Source organism: Piliocolobus tephrosceles, chromosome 19, assembly GCF_002776525.5.
Source record: "Piliocolobus tephrosceles isolate RC106 chromosome 19, ASM277652v3, whole genome shotgun sequence".
NCBI classification, from domain to species: domain Eukaryota; kingdom Metazoa; phylum Chordata; class Mammalia; order Primates; family Cercopithecidae; genus Piliocolobus; species Piliocolobus tephrosceles.
In genome coordinates this window covers 6,729,223-6,740,402 of record NC_045452.1, presented here as the reverse complement: position 1 = coordinate 6,740,402, position 11,180 = coordinate 6,729,223, and the positions used below count along the sequence as shown (strand labels likewise).

General features: G+C 45.4%; 1 pseudogene and 1 gene segment (V, D, J or C); both read left to right on the top strand.

Annotated features, from left to right (window-relative positions):
* Positions 1-131: 131 nt before the first annotated feature.
* LOC111527625 lies at positions 132-1,091 on the top strand (annotated as a pseudogene).
* A 6,186-nt stretch (positions 1,092-7,277) lies between these two features.
* Positions 7,278-8,067, top strand: LOC116418541. The segment is given in 3 exon segments: positions 7,278-7,343; positions 7,466-7,813; positions 7,961-8,067. Coding segments are annotated over 3 exon segments (501 nt in total).
* The last annotated feature ends 3,113 nt before the right edge of the window (positions 8,068-11,180 follow it).

The following is an 11,180-nucleotide window of genomic DNA, read 5'->3' as shown; positions in this document are numbered from 1 at the left end:
TATTCCAGCCCCACAGCACACAGGACACCCTTCCTTTTATGCCAGCCCTGCAGCATCCTAACAAGTTAAGACAGTCAGAGGTGCCTCATTACAGGTGACTCAGAATAATATGAGAAAGTCTAGGGGTGGCCATGATGTTAGTGGTGGGTGCCCAACCCAGCCCAGGAGCAGCCACAAATGCAAAAGTGGCCAAAGAAGGGGAGATGAAGCTGGTGGCAAGGTAGCAGCCCCTCCAGCTGGAGAGGGGGATCTGCTTCTGTACAAAATGGCTCACAGTTGATAAGTCTTGCATAGATACCTCATCCTGTTTATCTCATGACCAACTACAGTTTTCATTGCAATGTATGCTATCATAGCAGTAGTATCTATTTCCTCCAGTAGCAAGCAAACAAGAAGGAAGTGTGTTTTACTGCTTTGTCCCACCTGACATGGCAGTCCCAAACATGGGACGAATGTTTAAAGGCAATGTTCTCTAAAGATAAGGGTATTATACCATTTATTGATAAATACGGGGAGTGCATGATGACCATTCAGACACTTGGAATAATTACTTGGCTAAATAACATTGTTTAAACAATAAGTAAATTTAGGTATTCTTTGCAGAGCAAAAAAGATTCAAGTTTTACCAGTCCCTTGGCAAACACTACTTTTCAAGCTATGGAAGGGAGACATCTTAAATTTTGTACTACTCTTTCTGAAGACACGGAAACAGCTAAGTCATACCTAATACTTATGAACGTAAGGCTTTGATAAAGTACAAGAATTATTTGTATTTTGAAGAAAAAGACATTGTTGCTAAAGCAGAGAAGAACCTAAAACAGACTCCTGGTAGTGAGATAATATTTTATAAAAAGGTATCAATCAAGGTGTGACTTACAAAAATACTTTTGAGGGTGTCTACTTTCTAGCCATCACACTGGACAAGAACTGCATGGTTTTCATTAACTTTGGACTGTGCTTCAAGTATCCTCAAAATGATATCACTTACCGCCCTGAGTGACATGGGATGGGACGCTGTGGTAGAGCACACTCTGGCTGATATCTTGTACCTGCTGGAGACAGAAATGGATGGGAAACACAGTCCTCCATAGGAATCTTGAATGGGTCCCTCTTTCTCTTCAGATACGGACTTTCTGGGGAATAATACTGTAGGGCTTTTGTTGTTGTTGCTTTTAACTGTCTCAAATGTTCTCCCAAAGATGCTATGGAACACAGCCTCTCCTTAGAGCAAGTTAAAAGTCTGGGTACGACTGCAAGAGGTTCCCTGCCTGCCGATATTCTTTCTCCACTTTCGGTGACTGCTCTTCTTCTGTGGGCCTTAAACCAACAACTGGTCATCCCAAGATCCACTAAGCCCTCTGGGAAATTGGTGCTGTACTGCATGCCCTGCCAGCTGGGACTTCTTACATTGATGTATTTTCTAAGGAGTGAATAATCTTGTCCATGTAACTAACTTACTTAAAGACATTTCCTTCGGTGGGCACTGACTCTATGATACCCGTTTTCCAAGGAATTGGTGAGCTTGTTTCTGAGAATACCAGAAATCAATGTACATTCCAAATCATTCTAAAAGTGATTTCTTTTTGGGGTGGGTTTGGCTTTGTTATTAATTTTGAAATATATCTTTGAACACTGAGATCTCTGAAACTACTAGATCTCTAGAAGAATAATTGTGAAAGAAGGTTGCTTGCAGCTTTAACAAAATGAGAAACTCTTCCCAAATAAAATCTGTTTTGAAGTTAAAAATAATGTGACATTAGAACCTGCAAAATCTAAGAGTTCCCAACAGCACTGTCAATTCTGATGCTAATTGTAAGCTAGGGACTCCCCCAACAACACTTCACTTCTTATGATTCCCAAGAAGGACTCACATCACTCACTGAAACTTGTGATGTTTGTTGATATGATTTTTTACAACAAAAGAATGCAGATTAAAATAATTCAAGGGAAGAGGCACATGGGCAGAGTTCAGGAGAATTCCAAGCACAAGCATCCAGTTGTCCCCTCCCAGTAAAGTAATAGACAATGCTGCATTCTCCTGGCAGTGTGATTCTATGCATGAATTATTGCCAGTCAGAAAAGCTCACCGAAGCTTGGTGTCCAGGCAGGTTTTTTTGGGGGTGTGAGTTGGGGATGAGGTTGCTTATGTAGACCTTGTTGATCATCCTTATGGCTGACTTGAATTTCCACTGAATTGACAATAAAACTTCAACCTTAAATATTTGGTCATTTTCTTTTTAATAAATTCTTTAAAATAAATTATTTTGGAAATGCTCACTTTAGCTAGCTGCTTATCCAATATGAGACTCAACAAAAATAGTGTCGAAAAGCCAATGGGTCATTGAAACAATTCCTTTAGTCATTCAAGACATTCAGATAAAAATTAACACCATGTAACACTAAACTCAAATTATAGTCACTGGGGTTGGATTTCAACAACAGGAAGAGAAAGTAGTACACATAGTGATGAGCAAAAAACAGACAAATAATGGGTGTGAATTGACCTGGGAAATTTACAGTGACAGTGTCAAAAAGATAAATCAAGTTATTTGACAATACATGCTCAGTCCAGGAAAGCCACCAGGGGGCGGTCTAGGTCTTCTGCATCATAAGAAGCTCAAGGGGTTCAAACTGAATGAATCCTGCACAGTTGCTCACTGGGTCATGTAAAATGTTAGAGCAGCTGCTTCCTCTGGCAACACACAGCCACTATGGGCTGTCCCCTCACAGTGTAGCTGCTCGCAGGGCTGAGAACCTGGGTGGTGCTAAAGGTGGTGAATGTGGTAAAGATTTGCATAAAGCACCACATGACACACCCCCTTCATGCAGGGATCTCAGTAGCATCTTCAAAGGATGGGCTTTCTGAGCTGAGAGCAATGAGAAGAAACTTTCTAAACTTACTAAAATTTATTTATTGAGTTACATTCAAAGCAATACATGCCTATTACATAAAATCAGAAAGTATTTAAAAATCACCAAGTTCTCTGCAAAGCTTCTTTATTTCAAACAATCAATGTGACTACTTCTTTTTATTTGGATGCATTCTTTCATTTTTGTTCTCAGTATTTCCAAAATAGTGATCAAGCCTTGTGATTTTTCATCTGCTTTTACACCCCTTTATGCTCTTGTCATTTCAGGTTAATGTAAGTAGTGTTCCATTTCTTAAAAGGGATAAAATACTTGAATAATTGCTAAATTTATTTTTATTTGAATAGCAGTGAAATATTATCACTTTTAGGTAATTCTCATTGTTTGCTACTCAAAAAAAGATGTGATATTATCTTATTATTAAAACACTCCTTGTAACTTCTGTGGATTTTGTGAGGTCAGAAAAAAAATGCCTGAAGTTTCCAATGGAAAGCCTTGAGTACATTATACCTGACTTCATAATGCACTAAATACAGAAACAAGAGTTTCTGATTCATGTAAGAAGGAGCATAACAGATTAAGGCATGAGGAATAATTTATATCCAAAACTACACCAGTGTCTCCATGCATGTGTTGGCACAGCACTTCCCAAATTCTATTGCGCATATGAATCTTCTGGGGATTTTACAAAATGCAGATTCTCATTCAGTGGCTCTGGGGTGAGGACACAGTCTCTGCATTTCTAAAATGTTCCCACCACACAAAATCCACATATGTTTGAATAATAACAAGTCCAGCTAGGAGAAGAGGCTCACGTGTCTAATCCTAGCACTTTGGGAGTTTGAGGCAAAAGAATTACTTGAGGCCAGGAGTTTGAGACCAGCCAGGGTAACATCGCAAGATCTTTTCTCTACAAAACATGTTTTTAAATAATAAAAAATGAATTAGCCAGACATAGTGTGGCATGCTTGTCATCGTTGATACTCAGGAGTCTGAGGCAGAAGGGTCACTTCACTGCAGGAGTTCAAAGCTGCAATGAGCTATGATCATGCCACTGCACTCCAGCCTGGGTGGCAAAGTGAGACCTTGCCTCTAATAACAAAATGGCAATAACAAATTCATAAGAATAGTATAAAATAAGGAGAATCCTTGGCAGGCAATAACCTAAGATATATCTCAGACATAGGAAACTAATGTGTTTGGATGATAGAAGAACCCCACAGTTAGCTGGGCACGGTGGCTCACGCCTGCAACCCCAGCAATTTAGGGGGCCAAGACGGGCAGATCACCTGAGGTGGGGAGTTCGAGATCAGCCTGGCCAACATGGAAAAATCCTGACTCTACTAAAAATGCAAAATTAGCCAGGCGCGGTGGCGCAGCCTGTAATCCCAGCTACTCGGGAGGCTGAGGCAGGAGAATCACTGGAACACGGGAAGGGGAGTTTGCGGTAAGCCAAGATGGAAGAACTCACACTCCATGCAGGAATATGACCAGGGAGGACAGCTGCAAAGTGGGGAGAGGCTACCCTTTCTTAAGAAAGGAAACAAAAGCAAACAAACAACAAACCTGACCTCCACTCTGGCTCCTGTTCAACATTCTTACTGGCTTCTCATCCAGTCTTTTCTGTAGTGTGGTCCATCCTTACCCTCTCCCCTCCCACATCTCTGATTCCTGAATTCCCTTCTTGGGTCTCTTCCTTTTCCTGTCAATGACTTCTCCCCTCTATCCTCCTGAGTGAATTATCAAGAGCTTTATAACAGGAAACCTACTGGTATTTTTCCAGATTTTTTTTCTTGGAATTGGACATTCATACATTTTCTCTCTTTTTTTTTTTTTTTGTTGGGGATGGTGGACGAGGTAGGGACAGGGTCTCACCCTGGTTGCTCAGGCTGTGGTCTCAACTCACTGCAACCTTCACCTCCTGGCTCAAGCAATCTTCCCAGCTCAGCCTCCCAAGTAGCTGTGACTACAGGCACGTACCACCACGCGCTGCTAATATTTTATATTTTTGGTAGAGATGAGGTTTCCCCATGTTACCCAGGCTGGTCTTGAATTCCTGAGCTCAACTGATCCACCCGCCTCAGCCTCCCAAAGTCCTGGAATTACACACATGAGCTGCTGTGCCCAGCCTATTTTTTCTCTGTTACGAGCTTCTCTGATACCCTAGTTCTGAGGTAGCCCAGAATTAGCTGATTCTCCTGTTTTGCCTCAGCTAGCACTTCTTCCTTCTCCTTTCTTTTCTCCTTCTGATTCCTGGAGTCCTCTCCTTTTCCAGTGAACCCAGTGAACCACACAAGCATGCTAATTTATTCTCCCCAATCCTCACCACTCTGCCTTATGTGCTAATGTAGTGAGAATCAAGAAGGAAGAGAGATCCATGGATTTCTGTGCAGCTTGGAAAGTGAGTTCATGGCTGGACTTGGCTGGGACACCAGACACCTGTCTCCCTGTCTCTATTTTGTATTCATAGGGTCCAGCAGCTGCATCCTCCCAGGGTGCCTGAAGAGTCACTGAGCATGCTCTGCTACCTCTCAGCCACCCAGTCCTCAAGAAGTATAATCAGACTCAGCATCTTATGTGAGGGGAACAACCATGGGGACAGGTTAGACTTGCATTGAGTTCCCTCCTCTAAGAGGGGCCAGGGAAAAGCGGCTATTCCCCCTAATCTGTGTGGCTCAGGAAGCAGAGCTCCAGAGACTTCTCTACCATGCCCTGTATCCCTCTGCTGCTCACCCTCCTCAGCGTCTGCACAGGAGGCTGGAGATAGAAAGGCAGGGGCTGGCACTGGGAGGACCAGGGCTCTGCCTTTCTCCCTTGGCTCAAGGAGTCACCTGCCATACCTGTGTCTCTCTCCTGGCTGTCACAGTCCTGGGCAGTCAGGGCTCACTTGGTAGCCTGCACAGTCTGTCTGTGGCTAAACCAGTCACCTGCACTGGAAACAGCAGCAATAAGGGTCTTGGGATTGTGTCCTGGTACCAACAATGACCAGGAAGTGCTCTTAAACCTCTGATCCATAGATGTAAATGTCCACCTGCAGATCCAGAACTGATTCTTGAGTGATCGGTCCGTAAAGGAGACCTTCCTGAGCATATCTGGGCTCCAGGCTGAGGACAAGGCTGGTCACTAATGTTGGATTTAGACAGTCCTCTGCAGTCTGTGGGGAAGTGAGACAGGAATATTTCAGGTCTTCTAGGAGCACGACCCTACAGCACCACCTACAACCAGGAAAACTGGGCTGTTTACCATTTGTGTTCACGTTTGTTTGGGCTGCTGCTAACCAGGGCCCAGGTCTCAGTTCAGGGACAATGATTGAGAGAATGCAGCTTTGTTTCCTCAGAGTCAGCCCTTAGAGAAAGCCCACAGCAACAGCACTGTCAAATTGCCTCAAAAAAAAAAAAAAAAAAAAAAAAAAAATCAGAAAGTCCTTGGTTCCTGGAACAGGCTGCCCTGGGAACAGAGCCAAAATTGTTCAGGGCAAGCAGGGACACAACTGTGCAGAAAACAACAAGTTTTACTTATGGAGATGATGGTTGGCTTTATAAAATGAGAAATATGTCACACTATTCACTGGTAAAAGTAAGTCTACCAATGCTATTCATTTCCCTATGTCACTACATTGAGTAAAAAGCTCTATAAAACGTATGAAACCACTGTAGAGATAACTTTTGCTGAATTGCTGCCTTTAACATGTCATGGATCTTTTATTCTTCTTGCAAAATTCTCATTATTCACCATCCTTTTGAACAGCCCCTAGCTGCCCCTCAACCCAGATCCTCAGCTGGCCCCTTCTCCATGATGCCCACGCTGATGGCACATGTGGGCAGTTAGATTTTTCTAGATTTTAAAAGTTATATATGTCCATGTCTACATCCCATGGACCAAGGCTCATTCTGGGAGTGAGAAATCACAATAATCATGCCTAGCCTTGTGGAATTAGTGTCTAGCAATCAGACCACGGAGGTGTGAATAGAGACAGTGACTAATAAGCTACAGAGATCAGCTGGGCCGTGGGGAGGTGAGTGTCCTCTAACCAGCATGGGATGCAGGGGACTGCCCTATGGTCCCTGCACAGCTGCTCAGTAAGGACCATTCACTCAAAGAAATCCAAGACTAGGGGCTAAGACCCTGTGCTCACTGATGGGGACTTAGCATCTATGTCCTCCCATGGTGTGGCAGAGTCTCCTGAGCAGGAACGTGTGGATGGTTTCAGTAGGTGTTTTCTTCCAGAGCCCTCCCAAGGGGAAAAGCAAAACATCTTCCTCCTCAGGCTGCAGTGTGAGCTGAGCTGCATCCCCAGGGCTCAGGGAGGGGCTGGGCAGTCCCTGGGTGGGAACACATTTGCATGAGCAGCCCCTCCTCTGCAGAGGGTGGGAAGAAAAGGAGGCCTGGGGCAGCCCAGCCCCACTGTGCATGTCAGGCTGTGTCCACCATGACCTGGACTCCTCTCCTTCTCCTGCTTCTCTCTCACTGCACAGGTAGGGACAGGCCTCAGAGACCAGGGCCAGCCACCCAGCCTGATTCTGGCTTTTCTGGTAGGGATCCCCGAAAAACTTCAACCTGAACCCTGCCCATCAACCATGAGTGTCTGTGTTTGCAGGTTCCCTCTCCCAGCCTGTACTGACTCAGCCACCTTCCTTCTCTGCATCTCCTGGAGAATCTGCCAGACTCACCTGCACCTTGTCCAGTGACATCAGTGTTGGTAGCTACAACATATACTTGTATCAGCAGAAGCCAGGGAGCCCTCCCAGGTATCTCCTGTACTACTACTCAGACTCAGATAAGCACCAGGGCTCTGGAGTCCCCAGCCGCTTCTCTGGATCCAAAGATGCCTCGGCCAATACAGGAATTTTACTTATCTCCGGGCTCCAGTCTGAGGATGAGGCTGACTATTACTGTATGATTTGGCCAAGCAATGCTTCTCACAGTGACACACACACATGGGGAAGTGGGACAAAAACCTCACCCTGCTTTAGGTCTTGTTCCGTAACAATTTTTAAACTTTAAAATAACTGGCCTAGGCACAAACTACATTTGGAAGTACTTTATAGCTGTAAAAGGCTCTTCTGTCAATTTCCCATTCATTCTTCTGAAGTCTCAGTAAAACAAAACAAAGCCAAAGCATCTGATGACCCTGAAGTGTTGGCTGCATGTCCATGTGTGCTGACACCAGTGCCTGTGAAGCTGGACTATTTTTCTTGAAAGAAGCAAAATGAGCCTTTTTTAGTTCACATCATGGTTGAAGCCCAGGGACATCCTAGTAGGTGAACGGGACATCCTAGCAGGTGAACAGTCCCCTGCAGTATGGACTCTGCTCTTCCAGCGTACAAGCAGAGACCTCCCCTTCCATCCCCAGTAGTCTGTTCTCAGGTCTGTCTGAGGCTCACTATGTCTCAGGAATAAGGCACTCAAATATGAAATGCTGCCTGAGAACACAGGTCAGGGAGGAATTCTGGATATAGAGCTGACCTGGCTCAGTTCTGGGTGCCTGCATTTCAGCGGCAGTGTCAGGAGATGGGGTTAGGTCTGAGGGTAACTGTGGACCTGAGGCCATTGAACCCCTATGTAGGACATGAGAGAATCAAGGGGAGGCTCCACCATGGCTGAGACAAGGCTGAGGCTGCTCCTTGGCCATGGGGGAAGTAGGTCCCAGGGATGCGACTTTCCTGCAGCTCATCGCACTCAGTACCACGGCAACTGCTGAGGGTGGGTTTCCTGATCCTTCAGGGCCTGACTGTGTTCTCTCCTCCTCTCTTACACCATTGAAGCTTCTCGCTGTGTCAGGGTCTACTGGTGAGTCTGTGGAATATCTGGGAACAGAAACCGCCCAATATTTGCTTCAAGTGACTCCTCCCTGGAAAATTCTTGAGGAGTCCCCATCTCAAGGTCTCCTTTTTCTGCACAGGGAGCAGCAAAACCATTGGGCATTCCTATGGAAATGGCTATGGAGGCCTTCCAGAGACAGCCCCTAAGTTTATGACCTAGGACAGCAGTGATGGTCCCTCAGGGGTCCCAGCCTGATCCTCCTGCTCTGGGTTTATTCCCATAGCCTCCCAGACCACCTCTGGGCTCCAGCCTGAGGACCTGGCTGGTTATCAGTGTCACACAGCTGCATCCTGACTCCATGTTGCCAAAGGTTCCTGTTCCACAGGGAAATGAGAGAAGATCCACCCCACTCATCCTCTCTGCCCCGTCCCTCCTTTATCCCTGCCTGTGACCAATGGCAGTTCATGCCAAGGCTTCTGCTGTCACTTGTGTTACTGAAACAGACCACAAAGTTCAGTAAAAATAACTCCTTTTCTTACTGGTTTCCGAGTGCAAACAGAATCAATTTGTTTCTAGAAACAAAAGGAGCCTCCCACACATGGTGGGTGCGGATGAGGTAGGGACAAGAAAAAATCCAGCCTGTGTGACCCAGAGGCCCAGGAGCCCTTAGCCTGGTCCCATAGGTATCCCCTCCTCTTGGTGAAGGTATGCTGACCATTTCCTGAGCTCGGAAACTGGGAGAAATGACGAGAATGAAGAATCCAGCCTGTGTGACCCACAGATGTGAGAGAGGAAGTCTGATGCTTAAGAAAACGTGGGCTCAGCATTCTGAAAGTTCTGGATCTGGCTTTGTCTAGAGCTGGTGTAGAAGAGAAGCAAGAGAGATGCTCAGCCTTGGGTGGGCCAGGCCCAGCTGTCCTGTCAAGGGGCTGCACTCTCTGCAACATGGATATCCTGCAGAGACATCCTTGGGGAGGCTGTGATCCCAGAGTGATGCAAAAATGCTAATGGAAGTGAACAGGGGATGGTTTATAGGGGGGATGAGGAGACCGGTGTGGGGTCAGATGTGATAAGGAGGGTGCAGCCTGAAGAGGAGACTGTACATTGCAACTCATGGGAGGAGGTGGCCCGGGGCCTACTGCGGTGGTAAAACGAAGACCTGGAAGGACCTGGGCCCTAAAGACACATGGGGATTGGGGTTTTGGTCTGCCTCTGAGGGTCCCTGAGGAGGATCACATACAAAATCCATGGTCAGAGTCCTCTGTCCAGGGCTCACTGTCCCAGCTGGTCCCTCCCGGATTCTCTGGGTGTCCAGGTTCCCTAGCTGTGGACCTGTTCTTCTCTCTGTCCTCAGCCTAAGAGCTGATGGGGCACCCACCAGGAAGCACATCCATGGGCAGGGAGGGGGCCATGGGCAGCCTTGTCCTGTATGTGAGACACCGCTCAGCCTCGGCGACCCCCTGTTCATTACAGTGGGAGGAAAGGAAAACAAAATTCACTGTGGACATCTATGCATCACCAAGGAAACAGTAATGAGAAGGAAACAGGAAGCGAAGCCCAGATCTAACAGTTTGTTTCTATTTGGAAATAAATAAAACTTAATATGCCTGATGTGTTATGTAAATGCAATAAGCATTTTTTAAAAACTATAAAAATTATGTAAAGGAACATGGCTTACACTAAAAGGAACATTTAAAGTAATGACACGCTTGAAATGCAATCCCCGGTGAAACCCCATCTCTACTAAAAAATACAAAAAGAAAAAACTTAGCTGGGCGAGGTGGCGGGCGCCTGTAGTCCCAGCTACTTGGGAGGCTGAGGCAGGAGAATGGCGTAAACCCGGGAGGCGGAGCTTGTAGTGAGCTGAGATCCGGCCACTGCACTCCAGCCTGGGCGACAGAGCGAGTCTCTGTCTCAAAAAAAAAAAAAAAAAAAAAAAAAGAAATGCAATCCCAAAACAAAGCATACATTATATTTCAGTTCCATATATGGACTGGTTTTATTTAAAGATCTGTAATAAATCTCACTGTTCCATTTTTAAATGGAGCATTTAAAATCTCATTCTATTGCAACTGCCTGGTGATACATTCACCAGTGGAAACATCAACATAACCATCCAGCTGTTTTCCTCCATCCCCATAAAATTCCCCAAACAAATATTTGTTAAGAGTCCAGGATGTATCATGCTAGAACTCATGCAGTCGTAGACATAACCTGTTTCATTTTTCATTTTGATCAACAGAATTACGTTTTTTCTTAAGCTGGTTGTTTTTAGCTTATTAGATTCTAGATGTCATTACAGATCAAAGATAAATAATTTCTATCATCTTTAAGTTCCACCACCCCGCCCCCCCCCCCCCCCCCCCCCCGCCCCCAGCCCTGCAATACTCACTACTAAATGTGAACCATAATTTTTCCCTAAAAATCCTAGTTGGGGGCTCGATGCTAAGAGCTGCCACATATCAGGCTCACCTGAGGACAGACTCTGGTCAAACCACGTTAAAGTTTTAATTCTTCCCATCTTCAAAGACTGAGCATCTTTGCTCTTT